The sequence below is a fragment of the Eleutherodactylus coqui genome, chromosome 10, assembly GCF_035609145.1.
Source record: "Eleutherodactylus coqui strain aEleCoq1 chromosome 10, aEleCoq1.hap1, whole genome shotgun sequence".
Taxonomy (NCBI): Eukaryota; Metazoa; Chordata; class Amphibia; order Anura; family Eleutherodactylidae; genus Eleutherodactylus; species Eleutherodactylus coqui.
Window position 1 is genome coordinate 118,591,807 of NC_089846.1, and position 25,159 is coordinate 118,616,965.

Consider the following 25,159-nt stretch of genomic DNA (forward strand, 5'->3'; position numbering starts at 1 on the left):
TATTGGCTGGAATCGGCACACATGACGGGGCGGAGCTACGAGGAGCAGCTCTCCGGCACGAGCGGCCCCATTCAGAAGGGAGAAGACCGGACTGCGCAAGCGCGTCTAATCGGGAGATTAGACGCTGAAGATTAGACGGCACCATGGAGACGGGGACGCTAGCAACGGAACAGGTAAGTGAATAACTTCTGTATGGCTCATAATTAATGCACGATGTACATTACAAAGTGCATTAATATGGCCATACAGAAGTGTATAACCCCACTTGCTTTCGCAGGACAACCCCTTTAATTGTTATGTTGCTCAAGAAAGGCATCCGGGCCCCTCTTCTGTTGGTGTAGAAACCTTCTTTCCTGTAGACGTAGATGGCGATACCTTGTTGGTCACAGTCCTGGGTATAAATATGTAGATGATGGGAGAGATCTCTCCATTGTACCCCGACCTATTTATACATAGTTATTCGGTGTGTGCCTCTACCACCACCCCAACCTACACTCCAGTATTGTCAGATCTATTGGTTAAGTCCAGAATGGCTGGCCCTCTATTTGGTTTCTGCACAAATTGGGAAGGTAAGTTTCATTATTGGCAGAAACGTTTTACTTTTTAACTATCCGGATCTAGAATATGAAGCCAAAACCTGCGGACCTGGTATAGTCCCCCATATTAATTACCTTATTGTGACACTACATCTATTGATGTAGAAAGGTTGGCCTCCTACAATTCCCATCAATGGTGATTAGAACGGCTACTTTATGTTGTACTGCAGCTAAATTGAGAAAAAGGATTCCATCAATGCGTTGGCTCAGTCGGTACAATGAGGTTTTCATCACGCCGGCTGACTCCTCTCTTGGAATTCGGTGTGTGGGTGTCTGTTGTACACATTATAACGGGCCTGGAAGACTCTGATAATCCTATTAATATCAGCTGATTACAAGACTAAAGCTGGCCATATGCATTAAATGTAGATTGCGAATTGAACAATTGATCGGCTGGTGAGCGGGGACAGCCGAACACCTTTTAGTCTAGATTGGCCGCCATAGTTCATGCTGGCCCGTGTTCAGGGGCAACGGTGAGAGCTTTTGGGGAACGTTTCTTTGAATGAAAGATCTTTCATCGGACTACTGGACAAGATTTCACCCATGGCCAAGCTCTTCAGCAGACAATGACCATCGTCCGACTAAAATAATCATTCAGTGGCTGAAATTTTGGCAATTTGTTTTGGGTGAAATCATCCGTTTTCATCAAATTGAGCCCGAGATGTACAGTCGCCCTAGTATACAAGAAGCTCTAGGAGTATGATGATGGGAATGTTCTGTAGTGTGTGTGTGTGTGTGTGTGTGTGTGTGTGTGTGTGTGTGCACCTTCAGGTTCCTTATTACCTCCCATGTCCGTCTTGTTTCGCAGTGAAACTGTTTTTCATTGACTATAGTTGGGCACTTGTGATTTCTGTACTCTTGCGCTGGTTTCAGGGTAACTCGACTATGGAAGGATGAAATACAAACTGCCTCAAGAATACCAGCACCATTTATAGTAGACATTTGAGGGGTTAATGAAGTGCTCCAGACTTAAAAAAAAAAAAAAAGTGGAAACTTAGTAGTCAAATAAAACTTCTCGTCAGCAAATTTAATTATCTTTTATGATTGTTAGAAATACTTGGAACCTTTTTTGCTTAGCATGATTGAGTGGATTCCATGATTGTAAGGTGTAAATGTGTGCAGCGACCGAAGGATTGTTGCTGATTGGATCTTTCATGCTGACCAGAAAAATCATTGTTCGTCTGGTAAGATCATTTTTGACAAAAACGGGCGTTGGAACCATTTGTCGACTAGAAAGAAGAGACAGAAGGGTTGGCTAGTGGTTTGGTCCTGAACCAATAGACTCCCCAAACTAACCACTTGGTCTGCATTTACACTGAATAGTTGAACAATATATGATCACTACTTGACCGCTGGTTGCATGCTCGTTCCAATTTATTTAGCAGTTTAATCAAGACCATAACTACTAGAATACTCTTCCCCCTCCCCATATACAAGGATGGCACTGCTAGAATACTGCTCCCTCCCATATACAGGGATAGCACTGCTAGAATACTGCTCCCCTTTACCCCCTATATACAAGGATGGCGCTGCTAGAATACTGCCCCCCCCCCTCCCATATAAAAGAATAACACTGCTAGAATACTGCCCCCCCCCCTCCCATTTTCAAGGATAGCATTGCTAGAATACTGCCTGTCCTCCTCCCATATACAGGGATAGCACTGCTAGAATACTGCCCCCTCCCATATACAGGGACAGCACTGCTAGAATACTGCTCCCCTTCACCCCCCTCCCATATACAGGGATAGCACTGCTAGAATACTGCTCCCCTTCACCCCCCTCCCATATACAGGGATAGCACTGCTAGAATACTGCTCCCCTTCACCCCCCTCCCATATACAGGGATAGCACTGCTAGAATACTGCTCCCCTTCACCCCCCTCCCATATACAGGGATAGCACTGCTAGAATACTGCTCCCCTTCACCCCCCTCCCATATACAGGGACAGCACTGCTAGAATACTGCTCCCCTTTCACCCCCCTCCCATATACAGGGATAGCACTGCTAGAATACTGCTCCCCTTCACCCCCCTCCCATATACAGGGATAGCACTGCTAGAATACTGCTCCCTTCACCCCCCTCCCATATACAGGGATAGCACTGCTAGAATACTGCTCCCCTTCACCCCCTTCCCATTTTCAAGGATAGCATTGCTAGAATACTGCCCGTCCCCCTCCCATATACAGGGATAGCACTGCTAAAATACTGCTCCCCTTCACCCCCCCCCCATATGCAAGGATAGCACTGCTAGACTACTGCCCCTACCCCCTCCCATATACAAGGATAGCACTGCTAGAATACTCCCCCCAACCCCTCCCATATACAAGGATAGCACTGCTAGAATACTCCCCCCGACCCCTCCCATATGCAAGGATAGCACTGCTAGAATACTCCCCCCCAACCCCTCCCATATGCAAGGATAGCACTGCTAGAATACTCCCCCAACCCCTCCCATATGCAAGGATAGCACTGCTAGAATACTCCCCCCAACCCCTCCCATATGCAAGGATAGCACTGCTAGAATACCCCCCAACCCCTCCCATATGCAAGGATAGCACTGCTAGAATCCCCCAACCCCTCCCATATGCAAGGATAGCACTGCTAGAATACTCCCCCCAACCCCTCCCATATACAAGGATAGCACTGCTAGAATACCCCCCCAACCCCTCCCATTAGCAAGGATAGCACTGCTAGAATACCCCCCAACCCCTCCCATTAGCAAGGATAGCACTGCTAGAATACTGCCCCCCCCCCCCCCCCTCTCATTTTCATGGATAGCACTGCTAGAATACTAGACCCTCCCCTGTGCCAGGATATAACTATAGTACAGCTCACTGCAGTCACATCCATTGCCCTGTCCTCCTCCCTATATCAGCCTCCACATCCAGAGTGAAGCGCCCCACACATATTAACATTGTAAATGCGAAGGAAACGGTCTGTTTGGTACCTTTTTTTTTTTTTCACAGCTAAAGGAGATGGCTTGCACCCCAGGAAGGACATGGGCTCCGTTTTATCACGGACATTTATAGCGTTCTCTAGGGAGCGAGACAAGGCAGATTTATTTGGTGATGCCGCAGCGGAGGGGAAGTGGGTGCACATCATAAGATAGGCCTCCCCAAACGGGCAGACATCGTTGCCGCTCGTATGTGATTATTAAGCTGGCAGCTGACGTTGCCCGAGATTAAAACTTAAACGAAAGACACATTAGTCTGGATTGAGATTCTAAAAAAAAAATCTGCGTTGCCCCTAGCAACCAATCCTAGCGCAGCTTTTATTTTAATTAGCTGTGTAAGAAATGGTTTTCTTTGGATGATCGTATTTCCTATTCATTTTTTGGTCTTGTAATATGCCATGCAAGTCAGATCTATCATGTAGCCCTAGCAGAGCCCAAGAATCTGCTGACCAGGCTGAGGCAAGAAGGCATCAAGAAGCAGAAAGACAAGCTGCTCTTTGAGCAGTAGAGACCCCGGAGCAGTCTCAGGCCCGTCGGACTTTATATTGTGAGCGTCAGCAGTCTCAGGTCTGGTGAACCCTAGATGCTGACTGTCAGACGTCCCTCAGAGCTAGAGATATATTGGAGCAACCTCGGGTCCGTCGAACCCTAGATGATGACGTCCTGAGTCTCTCAGAGCTAGATACATTGGAACAACCTCTGGTCCACCGAACCCTAGATGCTGACCGTCAGACGTCTCTCAGAGCTAGATACATTGGAACAACCTCAGGTGCGCCAAACCCTAGATGCTGACCATCAGACGTCTCTCAGAGCTAGAGATATATTGGAGCAACCTCGGGTCCGTCGAACCCTAGATGATGACGTCCTGAGTCTCTCAGAGCTAGATACATTGGAACAACCTCTGGTCCACCGAACCCTAGATGCTGACCGTCAGACGTCTCTCAGAGCTAGATACATTGGAACAACCTCTGGTCCACCGAACCCTAGATGATGACCGACAGACGTCTCTCAGAGCTAGAGATATATTGGAGCAACCTCGGGTCCGTCGAACCCTAGATGATGACGTCCTGAGTCTCTCAGAGCTAGATACATTGGAACAACCTCTGGTCCACCGAACCCTAGATGCTGACCGTCACGCGTCTCTCAGAGCTATACAGCAAAGCGCAGATTAGAAAAAAATATACAAATTCCACGTGGACGAAGTCGCGGGTAACAAGCTAGTACATACCTAAATCTAGTAGGTACTTCACTCTGGATGTGGTAAAGACTGCAGCGGCGGCACACTGACATGGTTTGCGGTAGCATCACCACTGCATGAGTTCTGCTCAATGTTACTTTACGTCTATGGGATCTTCCAACCCAGCAGGTTATCCGTAGGTTAGGGGAGAACTTTCTGACTGGTGGGGGTTCGACTACTGTGGACCCCCACTGATCTTGAGAATACAACTCTGGCATGTCCTGAAGTGTGGACAGCGGAGAATTTGAGGGGGGGGGGGGTATAGCTTTATTTTAGGTAATTGTTCATAGCGCAGGGGCTTGAGCGGTGCTGTACTCTTGAGCATTTATGGTAAGCCCAGGGCGCTTGTAGTACCTGTTCTTGCAGTGTGCTTTTTGGTAGTAATTTTTGAAATGCTTACTACTTGAAGAATCAGGTACTTTATATTTTATTAACGGGCATTTTTCATTGTATCTTAGCTTTAGGACAAGATGACTTCAGTCTGGAAGATGCTTTCGATGATGTCCCAACTCAGAAACGTAAGTGTTTCATCAGTAGACTAAAAAATGTAGGAAGAGATATGCCAATATTACATGTTTTAAAGCCATAATCCTTCTGATATTGGGCTGGAAACAATCTGGACAGGAGGATGAATGATACCAAGTAAGAGCTTGTTTACAGCACACTGTCATGTCTGCTTAGTGCGCACACCAGGATAGCGGCTCCATTACTCAACAGAGGCTGAAAGTGTCCTTTTTGGCTGTCTGTGGGGTATACATCAGCAAAAAAGTTATGTAATGGCATAGTAGACTATGCTGGTCTAAAATGAAATCTACTAAAGAAAATAAAAAATACTAAATGAAACCCTATGGGTAACAGGCGCCACTGTATGGCATCCACCCATGTGTACTAGTGGACTGTAGATTGAACTGGAGCAATCAATGCCAGTCAGCTGCTGCAAAAGCAAAAAGGTTTGGGGTGCATTCAAAGAGGTATAGTGGCGAGAACATTATTCTTCCACTATATAAGATACTTGTCAGGCCTCACATGGAATACTGTGTGCAGTTCTGGACACCGGTGCTCAGGAAAGATGTAGCAGTGCTTGAGGGAAATCCAACTTGTCCCGTGTGAGACCGGCCTAAATTGGAGAGTGCTATAGGACACTAATCAATGAGACGTTAATTGGCACATATGCACAATGCATCCATCTTGTTTGCCCGGGTGCAATTCCATTTAGTTACTACTTGTATTCTGAAGGGGTCGTGGAGCTGCTCTGGCGATCCCCCTGGACCGCTGTAATTACATGCCGGTAGAAGTCCAAGTATGCATTGCAACCACACAGCACCCTCTTGGGTGGAACATACGTACATGGGGGCGACTCCTCCCCTGTACTCATGTACTTGTGTGATTTCTCAAGAATCAGCCTTTTTTAAGATGTTGTACTGTATATTGAAGGGGTAGTGCCAAGGTCATAGGTTATCTCCCATCCAGAGGATAGGGGATGACTTGCTAATTGGTGGTGATCTCGCTAATGAGACCCCCAGTGATCCTGAGAATGGGGGTCTTTCATCCCCTATCCTTATTGTGGGGTTAATACACCTCCACAATTAGGAGGAGACTGATTGGGAGCGCTGGTCGTGCAAGGTCACTCAATAAGACTGCTGGAGATGGCGGAATACAAGTTCTTTGGGTATTTCCATCAGCCCCATTGAAATAAATGAAGAGGTGGCCGCACATGCTCAGCAAGCACTCCATTCATTGTGACGTCCCTGTGGAGGGAGAAGCAGAGAGGGGGACATGGGGCCCCCCTGTTCTCAAGATTAATGCGGGTCTTTGCAAGTTATCTCCTAACTTTTGGATAGGGAATAGCCTGTGATCCTCGTACAACCCCTTTAAGAATCCTGAGCACTAGACGTGGCTTTGGGTACCATCCAGAATGGATTGCCTACTTACTAATTTTTGTAGGCGACTCCCCTCTTGGCCTGACACTATGGGGCGCCCTCTGTGTAATATCTTATTATAGGCTTGTAGCTTGACAAATATACAGTTACAGGGATGTAGGTTTTTGTAAATGCTGTTTTTTGACCAGTCGGCTTATTGTGATACCACCCTGTTCTCTGCTTGTAATGAAGAGAATTGGACATGTGTAGCCCTGAACTAAAGGGACCACAAGCAGCCATTGTATGCAGAGACTCTGCAAAATCTCTAACTTTTTTTTTTCTCTTTCTCTTCCATAGCTAAGCCTGCAACAAAGCCGCCTAAAGGTCCACCTCCCGGCTTCGGTAAGCATGTTTATTTTGTTCTTTAATTAATGGGTTATTAAGCTTTATAGCAAGACAATTAGCCACTCACTTAAGAGACTCTTACTCCCGGCGATTCAAGTGAATGAGAACTCCTTATCCACTATTGTCAGTTGCTCATCCCTATTTACACGAGAAGATGCATTACTGACCATTATGTCTTCCTTTTAAAGATGCGATCAATGACAAATAAGTAAATTTTTCCCAGCGTCATCCTGACGGCAGACATGGAGGTTGCACCTTGACCTCGTAGGGACAGGAAGCAAGAGACTTTAAAAGGCTCCTCCCGTCTCCCATTCACCAGTGCTTCCTGTCCCTACAGGGACATGCAAGAGGAGCTCCCTCCAGGGAGCTGCAGGATGACAGCTGGGGGAACGGGCCACAGGGCTGTTTTCCCCCCTCACCCTTTTCCAAGCAGGCTGACTGGAGGGATTGACGGTCCACAGGGCTGCTTCCCTTCTCATCTCCCCTCCGGAGAGTCAGCGCGGTCCGGGAGCACGGCGGGCCACGGGTCTGACCGCCCGGGATTCACCACCGCAGCAGTCGGAGCGGCGGACCAGAGGTCCTTGAGTCCCCTCCTTCCTCCTCCAGCTCGGAGTTGTTTTTCAGCCGGGGAGAGCGGCGGGCCACGGGCTCAGATGCCTCTCTCCTCCAGGCATGCCGGCGCGGCCGCGCGCGGCGTCGGGGGGCGGAGCCAATGATGCGGCGTGACGCGGTGACGTCAGACGCCGTCAGCTGACCCGGAACAGCGGGAGATTTGAAAATAGAGACCCCCCCCGACAAGCTTCCACTGACAGCACACCTTCAGGGAAGGATTTATCTGTCTACCTGGTTCTGTCTGCGTTTCTGCATCATGACTACAAAGGAACCAGAGATGGAAGCCCTGCAAACTGTAAGTGTTACTTGTTGCAGGAATGTTATGCTCAGGGATTCAGCATTGTGTGTTTTTCCCTTATGTGCATGCATGTATATTCTGCAGGACAGTGAATCCACTCGGTCTAAACAGGACCTAAAGAAAAAACACAGAAAAGGCGCTCTGTGTCTTTAAAAAAAAAAAAAAAAAAAACTGGACAAAGCGTATAAAGAGCGCTATGCCCCGATTGTACCTCCAGGATCCTTACGGATAAACAGGCGCATTCAGGGAAGATATTAGATCCCTGGTTAGAGAGGAGGTCCGGGCATCGATTTCCAGTCTCCCCCCAGCTCAGCGGAAGGAAGGGCCGCTAAAAGGGCGAGCCACATACCGCTAATGAGCTCAGAGTTTGAGCAATGCCTGGGCAACTTGTCAAATGGCGAACTCTTTGACCGTCCCCCTGACGCCAGGGATGAGAATATAAAGTACTATTTCTCATCTGGGGACCTGGCTGACCTGATCAAAGCAGTCAGGGATACAAGGGGATGTGGTCGAGCCAAGATCCGTACAGGACACCGTGTCCGGCGGGCTCAGACCAAGGAACCGCACAGTGTTTCCGTTTAATGATACCCTGAAGTAATCACGTATGAGTGGGCTGCGCGAACAAACACCTCTATTTGTCCTGCGAATATAAAGAGAGACTCCGCTTTGTGGAGAAAGACGTGAGCATCTACGCACGGTCCGGGAGCACGGCGGACCACAGGTCTGACCGCCCGGGGTTCACCACCGCAGCGGTCGGAGTGACGGACCAGAGGTCCTTGGGTCCCCTCCTTCCCCTGCCACAGCTCGGCGCAGTGGTTTCAGCCAGGGAGAGCGGCGGGCCATGGGCTCAGATGCCTCTCTCCTCCAGGCATGCCGGTGCGGCCGCGCGCGGCGTCAGGCACAGGTGGCCATAATGGCCAAAAAGACAGCCCTGCCATTCAAGGACTCCTCTCATCTTAAAGACCCGATGGACAGGGTTGACGCCTTGATGGAAATGGGCCTGGCAAACAACGGCCTATACGCTGAAGTCCAATATCGCAGCGACTTCTGTGGCGAGGTCGATGTTCCTCTGATTGGGGAACTCGATGACCAGATTAAACAGAAGGCCCCTAGAGATACGTTACTGGGATGCATGCCTCTACTTAGATCAGCAACAGGCGGTCTGGCTGAAAACATGGAAAGCAGATACGGCTTCCAAAGGAAGGCCGTGTAACATCTCGGTTTCATGGCCAGCACATCTTTGGCGCGGACTCGGAGGAGATCCTAAAAAGAGCTACCGACAGGACCCACAGTTTCCCGGACCAAGCAAAAACGGGATTTCCCCACAAACCTCAGCCATCCTTCAAGCCATACCGAGGCAAAGGAAAGACGGGGTGCTGGTCCTACCCCAAAGGAGGCAGGAGTAAGACAAAAACAACCCCTTCCCCTGTAGGCGAGTACCAGGGGGGGGGGCAGACTGTTGAGCTTTCCCGGCCCCCACGCAATCCCCCGCCCTGCAGGGTATCTTTGGAAATGAAATTTCTAAGGTGCTACAGATGGGGGCGATAGTCCAGGTCCCCGCAGTAGAACAGGGCTTGGGGTTCTACCCACCCCTATTTCTGATCAAAAAACCGAACGACAGTTTCGGATGATCCTTAATCTGAAGGGCCTGAACAGGTTGATTACCTACAAAAGGTTTAAGATGGAAACCATCAGGTCTGCAGTAACTCTGATCAAAAGAGGGGACTTTATGAGTACCGTCATTCTAAAGGACGCGTACTACCACGTCCCAGTCCTGTCGGAACATCACAAGTACCTGCGGTTTGCCATCAGGATTGGCAGCCGTGTACACCATTTTCAATTCCAGTGCCTACCCCTCGGAATTTCAACGGCACCCAGGATATTCTCTAGAATAGCGCAGAGATGGTGGCGCATCTCCACGTGGCAGGCATTAACATTGTCCCATACCTGGACGATTTCCTAGTAATGGCATCCTCGCCGAAGATCCTCAAGGAGGATACCAGCCGAATCATCTCCCTGTTTCAGAGACTGGGGTGGTTAGTTAACTTCCCTAAATCTAGTCTTCTCCCTGAGACGCGAAAGACCTCCTGGGGGTACAGATAGACTCAGTGTCTCAGATCTTGTCTTTGCCTCCACCCAGGCAGGAAAAACTTAGTCTGGCAGCACAGAAATGCGGCCAGAAGAAACAAATAACGATTAGGGACGCAACGAGGCTCCTGGGCCTCATGACCTCCTGTATCGGCATTATTCCTTGGGCCCAGGCTCACTCAAGGACGCTACAGAGAGCCACCCTGGGCAACTGGGATGGGGCAACAACCTCTCTGGACCGCAGAACGCCCGTGTCATCAGCGGTCACAAGGTCCCTCCGCTGGTGGCGGTTAACTGGCAACCTAGAGGCGGAGTCCCCATGGGTGACAGAGCCCTTCATCTCCGTAGTCACCAACGCAAGCCAGCCTGGCTGGGGAGCGCAAGTGGGGCAGCGTTTGCTCCAGGGCAAATGGGGTCCGACACTGCGTGCCTAGACCTCAAATTTCAGAGAGCTTAGGGCCATCTGGGAGCATGTTAAGATCTTCCCGGATAACGGGACCGCCGTTTCACTTATTCACCACCAGGGAGGTACCAGAAACTTTCACCTACTGAAATTAACAGCCCCGATTCTCCGATGGGCCGAGTCCACGGTACAGTCCCTGACAGCGGTCCATCTCAAGGGATCCCAGATCCTGACAGCCGACTTTCTAAGTCAAAGAGGCCTAGACCCCGGGGAATGGTCTCTGAATCGAGGAATTTCGTCTCATTACAGAAACCTGGGGCAGTCCACAGGTGGACCTGTTTGCGAGCAGCAAAAATTCAGAATGTCCCGCCTATTTTTCCCTAGATCCGAGGGACAAGTCCGAGGGGTTAGACGCTTTTTCCCATAGTTGGGACTTCAGTCTGGCGTACGCCTTCCCCCTCCCCCATACCCCTGATCCCGAGAGTTCTTCAGAAGGTCCAGCAGAGCAACATCACGCTGATCCTGATCACCCAACACTGGGGGAAAAAGGGCATGGTTTCCGGTGCTCCTAAAGCTCGCCATCTCGGAGCCAATCTGCCTTCCATCCAGGAAGGACCTTCTAGCGCAGGGCCCAGTTCTTTGCTCCAACCTAGAGAGACTGAACCTCGCAGTGTGGATATTGAGGAACAGACGCTAAGACAAGGTCTGTCCTCCAGAGTTATCGCAACTCTACGCCAGTTCGAAAACCTGTAACCTCAGCTACTTATAATAAGATTGGGGAAAAAATTCTCCTCCTGGAGGGGGCTGGGGGTCTCCAATCTTGACACTTTGGTGGCGGAGATTTTGGACTTCCTCCAGATAAAAACCTGAGAGCAGGAACCCTGGAAGTACAGGTAGCAGCGCTCTCAGCCATTCTAGACCAACCTTTGGCGGATCATAGACTGATCCGCAGGTTCATGAAAGCGGCAGAAGGAATGAGGTCAGTTAGCTGTAGTACAGCTTCCCCCATGGGACCTGAACCTAGTTTTCCAAAGCCTCTGCAAAGACCCCCTCAACCTATCGATCAGATTCCGATTAGGTTCCTCACGTTTAAAACTGTGTTCCTGGTAGCTATCACAGCAGCAAGGCATGTAAGCAAGCCCCAGGCCCTATCCTGTAAGACGTCTTACCTATTAAGCCAGGACGATAGGGTCCTACAAAAAACAGACCCCCGTTTTTCTTCCAAAGGTAGCCTCAAAATTCCACAGACAGCAAGAAATTATTCTCCCATCCTTCTGTCAAAATCCTCAAAACGATAGGGAAAGAGACTACCATAGCCTGGATGCAAGGAAGGCCATTCTATGCTACCCAGAGCAGACATTATCCTTTTAGGAAGGCTGACTGTCTTTTGTTCAATTTCAGGGGCCAGGCAGAGGAAGAGCGGCTTCTAGGAGACCCATTAGCCACCGGATAAAATCCACCATCCAGCAGGCCTACTCGTCCTGCAACAGCGCTATCCTGGAAGGACTCAAGGCCCATTCTACCAGGGCAGTATCCTGCTCCTGGGCAGAGAGGGCTATGGTGACGCCGGACCAAATCTGTAAGGCAGCCACATGGTCCAACCTGCACACATTCGCAAAACATCACAGGCCGAATGCGGACCTCTCCTCCGATCTCTCTCTTTCGGGAGAAGGGTCCTGCAGGCAGTGGTCCCTCCCTAAAGAGTTAATTTGGTATACTCCATGTCTGCCGTCAGGATGACGCTGGGAAAAGGGAGTGAATTTCTTACCGAAAATTCCTTTTTCCCGAGTCATCCTGACGGCACGTATTTCCCTCCCAAAAATTCACACGTTTATATAAACGTTTATGCGGGCACGAATCTGTAGCCCAGAGGCTCCTATGTTGGACATTTCCTTTAATGCGGAAAATTTGTGCATATTATCTTGTGTTATGTCCGGGTAAGCTACCCTCTTGTTTGTGTTCAAATGGAACTAACCATGTTATTTTTTTTTCGGAGCAAATAAATATCTTCCTTGGTTAACCACGACATGTCCATGTAAGTAATTTAGAAGACACTGGTGAATGGGAGACGGGAGGAGCCTTTTAAAGTCTCTTGCTTCCTGTCCCTACGAGGTCAAGGTGCAACCTCCATGTCTGCCGTCAGGATGACTCGGGAAAAAGGAATTTTCGGTAAGAAATTCACTCCCTATCTTGACACGGGACAAAATTCAGGATCGGCCATTCATCCAGTAATGTCACCATGTAAATGTCCCCGGTGCTTCGTCCCTGTAGTCGCACTCTATATAAGAGCCTTGTATTAAATAACCACCTATGATGGGATAATGCCACAATCCTTCTAACTTATGAGTGATCTGAATCGACTACTGGCTGCTTGACCAATCTTGAAACTCTCCGCTCTGTCAAGAGGCCATAACAGTATAGATGTGCAGGAACTACAACACCCAGCATGTAGGGCTTTATATAGGTCACCTGCATCACATGACTATTCATCTGTGTTCTGCAGCCGGCTGTGATTTAGAGGGGAGCTGCATCACCGACGGCTGATCTAATACTCTACAGCATAGGCAACAGTGTGAGTCTGCAGATTTGCAGCACAGACTGCAGATTCCTTTGGATTTCTTCCATATTTGCTTTCATACTCCAATCCCATTTTTATATATATATATATATATATATATATATATATATATATATATATATATATTAATAATTTTTTTTTTTTTTAACATAACGGTAAAATGAAACCTCCGCACTATTCTCTGGTTGTGCAGCCTGCCGTTCAAGTGGCCAGTCTGCTAACAGAATGTTATCTGTTATAATTGCCAAATTCCTCAAACCCTGATGAGTGCGCTCCCACTGTGAACCCTTAACATACTGTGATGTACATTCATCGTGGCACGTAAGGGGGTAAGAGTCAGGATCCATGCGCTCATCGATCTCCGCTGTTACAGCGAGAGGCTAGCTACCAGTCATAGCCGGCTCCCACTACGGGATGGTGCAGGCTGACTTCAGGGCCCATGCCATCCAGAGGATGTAAGTTTACGTCCTGTTGTGACAAGTGCCCCCCCCAGCCAGGACATAAACTTGCATGGTGTTAAGGTAAGTGAGCAAAAGCTGCAGTACCATTTTGGGCCACTTGGTGCACAATATAAAGAGCAGTGCAAGCTCTGGCACTGCAAACCCTTAATAGACTTGGGTATCTTATGTCGGACTCCCACTGCTCTGATATCGACAACCTATCCTGAGGATGGATCATCAGTATTCTAGTTCTTGAAAATCTCTCATTCTAGGGGAATTGTGTATGTGAGATATAACCGGCAGTCTACTGACCAGTGCCGCTTGTCTTGTACAGTGGTTTCTCTTCCGCATGCTTCATCTGTAATTGTCCTGTTTTCATGACCGCAGATGCAGTACGGTACCATAACCCACTTGTGGTGCATTACGAGATCTGTTAAATTTTCACTTGGAGGTGGTCTTAATGACCTGTTGCCCAGATGGAGAATAGCTGATAAGGGCGACCTATATAAGTTATGGACAGATCTTGACTTTTTCACTTGCAGTGTATTGAAAAAGATTTGTATTCCATCAGGTCCTTCAGACGATTTGGACTTATCGGACTACTTTGATGCCACAAAACCGCCTAAAGTCGTTCCCAAACGTCCAAGTAAGCCAGGTAATTCTGAAAGCTGTGTGATTGTAACTTTGCATTAGGTTTTAATTATCTTGATTAGTTCTAATACTCTTATACACCTCCCATATGTAAAGCCCCCTGGTGCAAGCACAGAGCCATGACTGATCCCTAGGGTGACGTCACATTTTCTTGGCAGACTGTTTTTGAGGGGTGGTTTGCCTTCCCCCAGTCATCATGGCTACCAGCTACCTGAATCATGGATCCATGAATACTTGAACCATGCAGGGATTGAACCCACAACCTGCTGCCCCAACACTCTGCGCCACATGAGGCTCTTAACCTAATACGGGTAAATGGTAAATAAGCATGATTTGTAGAGCTTGTTCCCAAAACTTTTAGCAAAGTTTGCAGCAGCATGAAAAAAACTGTACCAATATTTTACTTGTGTTCTGATTTGTGCGCTTGTTGTAATCCTACATATTACAGAGATCTCTGTAGACTGCAAATACAAAACCGGGACTTCGCAGAGTACCGAATGCTAAAAATGTAACATATATGAAATCCTTATTTAACACCAAGGAATAGAGCCCTTTAAAAAAATTTTTTTTTTTTTTTTTCTTTTTCCCCCATTTGATAGAGCAGCCTACAAGTGAAGAATCAGTGGGTGTAACTCCTTTTCAGCACATTCACACTAAACTTGCTTTGGGAACCGGTTCTTCTATGTATTTTAAAATCTATTTTTGTCATTTCCAGATGTATTTAACCCAACCAGGAAGCCACGGGGATCGACTGCTAAGCCACCAAAAAAAACAGGTATTAAAATTATTAAAAAAATAAGTGTATCGTATAAAGCATCCTTTTTTAAAGGGGTTTCTTAGGGTGCCACAACAGTAAAAGTCCCAAACTGCCACAATAGCTGACCCCAGACCATCATAGGTGTCGGTAACTATTCTCGTGGCAACTTTGATTCCATACTTGTGGATTCCCTGAATGAACCATAAATAAGTGAGGAAACGTGTTGGGAGCTGGCTATCCTTTTTGTTAACTGACGATACTGTGTTGGGATGCTTTAGAGAACATTATAGGGGCAGTCACTGTAGAGCAGGGTTGTCCTTCTCAGGGTGGTTACTCCATTGTAAGAGGTTTAATAGGACCAGTGCAGGAATAGATGTCATTTTATTAGCTCCCCAGCTCATAGAACTGGATCACCTGATGATTTTTCATCTCTCCTAACCATGAGTAACGCCTGGTATATGAGCAACTGTGTCCCATCATGCTATACGGACACTGAGGATTGTTTTTTACCCTCCTGATTTGAGTTTGCATCTTTCAGACAGTATGTACTGCCTTTCTTCCCCCAATTTTTTTTTTTCTTGCATTTATTTATCCTGAACTGTGGAACTTGCTTCAAATGCATCTAATAAAGGTTACATTTTTGTAATTTTCAGGCTGTGATTTGATTGAAGGGACCCCTAGTTATCTGTGATTTGTTCTAAATGATGTGAATCTAGCCGAATGGTCCTTTTTAGGCAAGCTGATGTCACCACTAACACATTCGCACTCGCGCAGCCTATTTGAACGAGCCAACGATGCATTTGCCTGTCTTGAGTCCCTGTATAAGCAAATGCAGAGCCTGAACAACTGCTTAAACCAAACAATAAGCAGATGAGCCAACGATGATTATTCTGCCTGCAGAAATTGAACGAGCGAGAAACGGGTGATTCTTGTTCGGCATTCAGTGGTTGGCTCAGTTTAGACTAAACGATTACCTTTCGCTTGTTTGAACAATAACCGTTACATGTAAACGCATCATTACGTGAGTGAAATGACCATCACAACAAAGGGACAAACAATGAGACAAAAGGAGGCAGTACTCGCCCACGAGCTCTGGCGCCTAAATTGCTTTCCTGACAAGGAAGCGGGTTGCGTCTTGTCATGGTCCCATATGAAAATAAGTCATCAATAGATGCCACCCCATCGAATACCAGAAGTCCGTATATGAAGGCTCATTTACACGCAATTATTGGTCAAAATTTGTTCAAACGAGCAAAAGTAAGCGATAATTGTTACGTGTAAATGCACAGCCGTTGTGTACAATTCGTTCACTTGTCGTTTATTGCTGAGTTTCAGCCAGCATTAAAATAGTCACTCAGTAGTTCATTATTCGTTTAATTTAAATGGCAGTTAAGTCCTTCAGCCGTTCAAAGACTGGAGGGAAGGGGTGTTTGTTTGCTTTTTTTTCAAACATAATGATTACCTGTTTACTCATTCTAGCAAAAAACAATGGATTTTCTTCACTAATTAAAATCCTGATGGCCAGAGCTTCCCTTGCATAAACACACGCCCAACTAAGCAAACCTATACAGAGTTTACTTCAGCCTCTGAAATCCTCTCTATTTCCCTCATTAGCTTATCTGTGCGTTTTCAATGCACAGCTTTTTATGCAAAACGTCATTAATTCAGCTGTTCAAGTGATAATTGCATGTAAAAGGGCCTTAAGTGACACCAACACACGTGGAGGAGTCTAGCCCTTTCTATGAAGGACCCTAATGAATGAGGTTTTTATAAATTCGGCTGTTTTAGGACTAAGGAATTATAAATTGATGTAAATTGGAAATCGTTGACTTGTAGAGTTGGAGGGGTCCTCCAGGGTTATCTCGTCCAACACTTTACTCAGTGAGAATTCACTAAATCATCCCAGACAGATGTCAGGGAATATTGCATCTAGATTGTAATCACTCACTCGAATTTGTGGTAAATCTGTTACGGCTTAAAGGGGTTCTGCCACTTGTAGTTCTTTTCAGACAGCTCCATATATTGCGCAGTGGCCCAGCTGGGTACTGCAGGCTTGAAGTGAATGGGACTCTGCCTGCAGTACCAACCTGTGCCACTGCTCAATTTATAAAAAAAACTAGAATTGGCAGAAGGTACAGTAATATGCAAATTATAGTCAAAAGATCTTACTCCAGGATTGTGTATGTGTGTGGCTCAAAATAAAGGTATGTATAAAAATACAACTTTTAGTATCAATGTGTTGGTGAAGAACTTCTAACTTAGGAATTGGTAAACTACACTGATTCAATGCCATCCTTGGTGATGGCACAACTATTCTAAAGTTTTTGATGTTTTTGGATCAGTCATGTAGATTGAAAGTATGTAGACATTAAATATTTGCTACACTGTTGAAAACCTTCTGGAATAAGTCATTGAAATACAAGTAGGAAAATGTTTGTGTAGTATGGAAGACTAGACTACCCCATGTACTCCTCTAACCTAGTAGCAGTACATGTAGGCTAGCTCACATAAGGCTTATTGTCCCAATTAGAAATACAAGCGCAACGTGGGAAAAACCTGTAATCTATACAAGGAGTGTGCGCCTTGTGGTCATCACATAGAAAAGCGGTCTCTTATTCCCATGGACAGTGGGGCTGATCCACATGTGGGTCCAAGTACAACTACAGCAGAAATGGGTCTACTTTTGGATATCTGCTATAGCTTCTCTAGTAAAACATGTCACCGCAGTCTCGGTGGCTTCAGAAGATCGTGGCTACAATGTGATAATACCGTGGTGTTTGGAGAAGTTCTGTCCAGTCTACGGACTGCCGGATGTATACACCGCCTTCCTTCCTCATACACATTGCAAGCAAAGAACTGGTGAAAAGAACGGTTCCCTTCTCTAATATCGTGGCATGCGTTGTAAGTATGGTTCCTTGTACACGTGTACTTGGGTGTCTGTATGTATTTGGATGTGCGTGTCTCTACATTTGGATATGCCTCTTGAAAATTGGTGTTTCTGCTTATTGATACTTTAATTTTTTTTCCCTTTTTTGTCTATTGACCCGATTGCTGGTTTTCAGAAGAGCTGACTACTTTTTTTATGGTGGTTTCATAATTCCGTATTGTCTTCATAGGAACTGCTGTGCTTATGCATTATAAATGTCAGTGGATCCCTATTCCGACTATCGGGAGGCGGTCAGACACCCACAATTCGACTTTTACTGTGCATTAATCGTACTGAGAATGGTGGCAATAAATAAAGCACCTTTTACATAGTGTGTGTGTGTGTGTTCTCATTGATGATTTTCCATCATCTCTCCTAACCATGTGTAACACCTGGTGATAGATAGATATTATATAATAAAAATTGTTTAAATGAGCATTTTAATGAGTTGTTGGCATTTCTATGTACCAATAATCTTTTAGAGACCTTGATTCCTCCCTCATGCATTTACACATTATTGGAGCATGTGGGTGGAGTGCAAATGCGTGAATACCCATTTATGCCACCTTTTGAACCATCGACCGGCCTCCGGACCACATTCTCCATTTATACTGTATACATCTAAAGTGGAGAGCTCACGACTTTGTCTTGCTTGCAACTTGACCACCTGGGCAAAACGTAGGCTTGCTCTTGAAATTCTGAGTTGTGGCATTCATGTGGAAGAAAGTTTGATCAAAGTGGTGCCTTCCCTGTATGTACAGTTATATACAGATAACTGTCATTCACTGATGGCTCTGCCCATAGGACTGCTAAGCTCAGGAGGAGCAGAGATATAAATGATGGCTCCGCCCATAGGACTGTTCAGCTCAGGACTAGCAGAGATATAAATGATGGCTCCGCCCATAGGACCATTCGGCTCAGGAGGAGCAGAGAGGTAAATGATGGCTCTGCCCATAGGACTGTTCAGCTCAGGAGGAGCAGAGAGGTAAATGATGGCTCCGCCCATAGGACTGTTCAGCTCAGGAGGAGCAGAGATATAAATGATGGCTCCGCCAGTAGGACTGTTCAGCTCAGGAGGAGCAGCGATATAAATGATGGCTCCGCCCATAGGACTGTTCAGCTCAGGGGGAGCAGAGATATAAATGATGGCTCCGCCCATAGGACTGTTCAGCTCAGGAGGAGCAGAGATATAAATGATGGCTCCGCCAGTAGGACTGTTCAGCTCAGGAGGAGCAGCGATATAAATGATGGCTCCGCCCATAGGACTGTTCAGCTCAGGGGGAGCAGAGATATAAATGATGGCTCCGCCCATAGGACTGTTCAGGGGCAGAGATAGAAATGAATAAAATGTATATTGAATCTTTCCCATAAACCTATATACAGTCAGCTCAGCTCCGGCGGCTCTATAACCCCTCTGTGGTTTGGTCAACGTGTTCAAGTGGACGGCTTCCCTTTTTTAAACTGCAGTTACAGGAATGTTGTCTTCAGCATATAGTCTGTAATTCTGTTAAATTATATTGCTGTAATAATGAAGTGACACATTTTGTACTGTTTTTCAATAAAGTTTGTTACTTTTAACGAACACTACTTTTTTTTCCTTTCACCTTTACATGTGCTATAGCTTAAAATGGAAAATGTGTGATGTGTGTACACCTTTTAGAACGTGACACCGGTGTAATTGATTCTCATACACATTTACTGAATGTTCTTTGGTTAAATTAAAATTGCATTTCCTACTTTCTTATATAGCAGAAAAGGGGAGCTTTGGGGGGGGGGGCAGAGGTCAGGTGTTGGGGCATTTATTTTTAAGGTTTTAATATAAATAAACCCATGGAAATCAGTGGGGAACATTTTATTCCCTTTTTTTTTTAACTGCAGGTTTTACACAATAGGGCAGATTTAAAGCCCATTTACACGGGACGATTGTCGGGCAAACTATGCCAGAGACTCGTCGCCGCATACACTTGCTTCCGTGTTGCTGCACAGGAGCGAGTATCACCGGCTCTCTGACAGAGCGGCCAGCAAGCGGCCTGGGTGGCTGGAGGAGATTTCATTCCTCTCTGCCCCACCCCTCTCCATTCACTTTACACAGCGACTGTTCAGTACTGAACAGCTGCTGTTTACACTGAACGGTCAGTGTTCAGCTCCTGAGGAAGGGGGGGTGGAGGGGCTAATTTTGGGCCTGGGATGTGCAGGATGCTGAGGAGTGGATCTGTAATGACTGGGGCAAGAGCAATATTTGTAAACTGATAGGATGTGTGTGTGTGCATTGTATATGGAACCCTGTCCTTTATGTGTATAACTAAAGTGCATTCTTTTGCATAAGGGAATATCGTACACAGCAGTTCCTTATGTACGGAGTATCCGAATTGTCCCATTAAATTCTGACAGTTCTGTGCATGGAATTCCTGTATGTGTGTAAAAAAATAAAAATAAAAAATCTTTGGTATTTTTAGCTTGCAGTATCTAGCAACAGAAAAAGGAGGAAACTTGAGATTAAAGTTGAGAAAAGTTTGAAGAAAAATTTCGAATTTTTTTTTTTGCAAAATCGCACCCTACATCGACTTGCTAAACAAAACCTAGGTGGTATTTTGTAAATCGCCATATAATGCCATGCAGTGTTCGGGCCCCTCACTTGTTTCTCAGCTGAAGCACTTGCTACTCCTTGGATTACTTCGAGTTCATTAGATAGTTGGCACTGTGACCTACAGACTTCCTGATCTTGGTGGTCTGAGCTGCTCGCCTTCACCATGATGTGTTCTTCATCTCCTCTACTCCAGATCTTTAGGACATTTTACCTGGATTACGTATTTTATATGCAAATCTTGAATCTTATGTTTCACAAACTTTAAATCTGCTGTTTGATACTTCTGTTTCCCCTCCTACGAGTATTGGTGGGCTTCAGTATTCTTTCGTCTGTTGCAGTGATCAGAGCCATTTACTTTCCCTAAGCAGGAGGGGGGGGGGGGGGGAGTAGGCATGACATATGTCTGTCTTAAATATTAAAAAAAACAAACTGGGCTGTATGAATTTTAAAAAAAAAACAAAGCAAATTTTTGCAAAAATATCATACTTCTCTCATTGGCTAACTGTGTGCATCGGGGAGTTTAATGAGGGCATGATCTTTTCCCCCAGCTAAACACAATGACTTGGTAGACATTGGCTTTTTTCTACGCACTAATTAAAAACCTTCCAGCCAGAGGTTCCTCGCATAAACACACATCCACCTGAGCAAACATATACAATGTTTACATTTCAAACAGTGAAGTGTAAATGCATTTGAAAACAAAGTCGTTCGTACAACCGGCAATCGTTGTGTGTAAATGGGGCTCTAGTACGTTGTTTAAACCACAAGGCGCACATAATGGGGGGGGGGGGATGAGGGGGGGGACAAAACAAAATGGATAATTTTACCTATCTCGCCTTACAAAAAACATTAAACCCAAATCTCGCATAAACAAAACCCTCGCATGGTTCCTTTATTTTTAAAGGCTGCATTCAAAGATCCCAAACATTTTTTTTTGACCATCCATTTTTGGTATTTGCTTAATCTTACTGTCCTGCAGAAGTAATTTTACGATATAGCATGGTGAATACCAATTTAAAAAAAACATGCCAGAATTGCAGATTTTTTTTGTTTGATCTTTACTATGTTTTAAAATAAACAATCAAAATGTTATGTTCCCAAAAATTGGAGAAATGAAGACTATGATAGAACCCATGGCTCTTGGAATGCGGTGACACAAAAGCAAATACTTTAAGGTTTTAGTGTACAAGAATGGCAAAACAAACGATCGCCAGACTCATGCTGACCGCTGAAAAAATGAAATCCAAAATAATGACACTTTTTTTGCCCTGCCAAAACAAACAAAAAAAAAAAAACGCACAATGTGCACAGGAAAGGCATGCATCTGAATGGACCCTCACCAAGCAATGGTATCACTCAGGGTTGGTGGGGGTCCCAGAGATCAGCCTCCCACCAATCCTGAGAATGAAGGGGCTGCAGCGTTGATTTAATGCTATGGCTCCTTCATTCTCAGGAGCTGTGGGCATCCAAGGTATCAAGTCTCCACCGATCATACAGGGATGCATACCGTTGCAATATGCCATCACATTAGAAGATGGAAATAAACCTTTCTAGACACGTTTGTGGCAGCGTGCTGCATGAATTGGCCTCTGGGGGCATTATTTGAATAAATAGGACTACTAGGTAGACTTTGGATGGTGATGGTAACTTGGGGAAAACTAACCCTCCACAATAACTGATGAGTGGTATCTACTTTCTCTTTGCATTTTCTACAACTCTTGGATTTTATTTCTGGTTGAATGATTTATGTATGAATTTGCCCTATAGCAGGGGTCCCCAACTCCAGTCCTCAGGGACCACCAACAGGTCATGTTTTCAGGATATCCTATGGTAAGAACACCCATGGCAATGGCTGAAGCGCTGACAATAATTACTTAACCTGTGCAACACTGAGGAAATCCTGAAAACATGACCTGTTGGCGGTCCCTGAGGACTGGAGTTGGGGAACACTGCCCTAAAGAAAACCTTGCAGGATAATATGCTGTACGTCTGCTTAGGATAATGCTATAACATAGCTTTGGGGTCTACTTGACTAACATTCTTTTAGTAGAGTAAAAACGAAGCTTAGAAAGGTTGAGACCCCCTGGTCTATGCCACTCCTGGCCATGGTCCATTCACTGATATTGCAGCTCAGTGCAATTAGTCAATGTAACTACAATACCAGACGGCCCCATGGCCAAGTGGGGAGCTGTTTCTGGAAAAAACAATTACTTTTGGTACTACTCCTTTAGGGTATATGTACATGTTATTGAAATGGTGCGGAACATTCACAGCAGAATCGCCAAAATCTACACCAATGGTGCAGATTAGTTTCAAGGCAGAAGTGTGTTTTGTTTTTTTTTGTTTGTTTTTGTGGATCTACATCAGACTAACCCCTAACCTCCCTCTTTTTCAAGTAAAAGGCTGAAATATGCTGAGTATCCGCATCAAACACTGCTTTGAAATCCGCACCTTTTCCACTATGTTCATATTCTTAGTGTACCTCCATTACTGTGGCTAAAGCAACAGTACAACACCGGGAGAGTATTTCCTCCCAACTACCACATATATGGACATTCGACTCAGCCAACCGTTTGAAGTGGGTCAGGACACTGCATGCATAATAGTTGTCCAGTCCTACTAAAATCAGCCAGTGGGTTTGGGCACACTCTCTTCCAGTGTAAAAGCTCCTTTAAAACCTCTTATGTATTCTACATCACTGTTTTCAATGTTTTTGCATGTGCTGGTTTTGCTCCCTGATTTCTTTTCTTTGCCATAGTTTGTGTTTTGGTTTTTTGTGGTGTGTTTTTAATTTTTGTGTTTTTTATACCTGAGTTTTGTGTTAAATTTAAAGGTCCTGATGATTTTGATTTGGAAGATGCCTTGGATGGTAAGAATGACCCATATAGAGAAGGAGGTAAGTTTATGGAATGATTAATGATCATAGCAACCATCTTTACTGCTATCTGTAAGCTCCAATGGATACTGTGGTTTGGTGTTTAGCACTGTTACCCTGCAGCAACAGTGGGTCCTGGGTTCAAATCTCACCCAGGACCTCATCGGCATGGAGTTTGTATGTTCTCCCCTCTATGGGTTTCCACTTCAAAAACCTACAGATAGGAGACTATAGACTGCTAGCCCCAATGGTCTCAGAACCCAATATCATGTGATGTAATATGCACGTACCATATAAATAAGGGTGATTATTAATGACCCTCATGAAGACGAATTATTTAAACAAGTTATAGAGTTGCAACATCCAGCATATATTTCCTGCAGTTCTCTTAAAGGGGTTTTCCACTTCCAATCCCTTTTCTCATAGCATTATGTGATGTTAGAAATAAAGGGGTTGTACTTGCAATAATTCTAAATAAATGTGGCAGACTGGGTTTCTCGAGTCTACCCGTTGGTAGCGTTCAAAGGTGCCGACATGAAGGAGCTGCTGTTGTGCATATATACGCTTTGGTGCATTGAAAAGGGAGTTTGCTTATAAAAGGACACTGGGCACATTTATCAAAAACCGGGTAGTATTGATTGCATCTGTATGTTTAGAAATGCAATCAAGATGGGAGATTTCCCCCCCCCCCCCCCCCCAGATACCAGAAGCCCCAAAAGAGGAGAGACCATATCGCACCACTCTAAACTGGTACTAAAATGGTGCTCTATACTTGTTATAAACTTGCTAGACTCAAACTGTCTCCGTTACCCTGTCCCAACACAGTTCCCTAGCCCACCAGGAGCCATAGATCAACTATTCAAAAGGTGAGCTTGATTTAGTGATGAAAGTATCAGAGAGCCGTTCAGCCCTGATGCCTGGCAAGTCAGATTAATGCCAGTGTGCAAGACCAAAAAGGCCCATTAAATACAGAATTTAAATTTAAACTCACTACGTTCATCCATAAAGCTCTCCAGAGTGCCCCGCCACCCTACATTGCCTCCCTCATCTCATTCCATCACCCAGCCCGCGCCCTCCACTCTGTTAACGAAATCAGACTGAGCGCCCCTTTAATTCGAACCTCTCGTTCCCACCTCCAAGACTTCTCCTGAGCAGCACCGGTCCTCTGGAACGCACTACCAAAGGCTACCCGAGCAATTCAGGACTCGCAGAACTTCAGGCGTGCTCTAAAAACGCACCTCTTCAGGGAGGCATACAATATCAACTGCCCCCTGCAGTCAGTTTCTGCCGTCACACAGCTTAATGTCTGGCCATTGTTTGTGTATAGCATCCCTCCCTCTCCACCTCGCCATACCGTGCACATCTCTAGCCCCTTTACCTTCTGTATCACCCCATTATTTGTAGTATTGAAGCTCGTTGGAGCAGGACTCGCACCCTTACTGTTTCCTTCAATGGTTTACTACATGTAACCGTGGTTCTGTATTTTTTGTACTTTTGTCTTTTTGTATTCCCCGTCTTTGTAACCGCTGCGGAATATGTTGGCGCTATACAGAAAATATTATTATTCTATGTTCAACCCTGCTCCTTTAACGAAGAAACCTGGTGCTCTCCCCCAATCAAGGACAAAGCTGTCTGGTTCCATAACCCCGATCCGCCCAGTCAAAGTCGGCGCATGCAACTAGCATACCGGTGATCACTAGAATATGCCATCACTTTGGTGGTTTGGCCTTTGGGACCCAGACCAGGGCACAGCACAGTGTAGTACTGTTCTTTCATGCACAACAGTACCCCTGGTCACCTGCTGCTCAAAGGAGCACTTTCCTCCAGCTCTGAAGGTCCTTCAATCTGGCCAAGCAAGGGTACAGACTAGGAAGACCACCCAGATCTCTGCTTC

At 45.8% G+C, this 25,159-nt stretch overlaps 1 protein-coding gene across 3 annotated transcripts in view; it reads left to right on the forward strand.

Annotated features, from left to right (window-relative positions):
* CD99L2 (CD99 molecule like 2) overlaps positions 1-25,159 on the forward strand; it is a 73,622-nt gene that overhangs the window by 27,317 nt on the left and 21,146 nt on the right. For 2 of the 3 annotated variants that reach the window (XM_066581779.1, XM_066581778.1), the window contains exons 2-6: positions 5,245-5,304; positions 7,003-7,047; positions 14,041-14,124; positions 14,836-14,895; positions 23,224-23,286. In XM_066581779.1, the coding sequence (XP_066437876.1) occupies positions 5,245-5,304; positions 7,003-7,047; positions 14,041-14,124; positions 14,836-14,895; positions 23,224-23,286 (312 nt within the window). The remainder of the gene's footprint in view (positions 1-5,244; positions 5,305-7,002; positions 7,048-14,040; positions 14,125-14,835; positions 14,896-23,223; positions 23,287-25,159) is intronic. The other variant, XM_066581780.1, reaches the window with a different exon arrangement.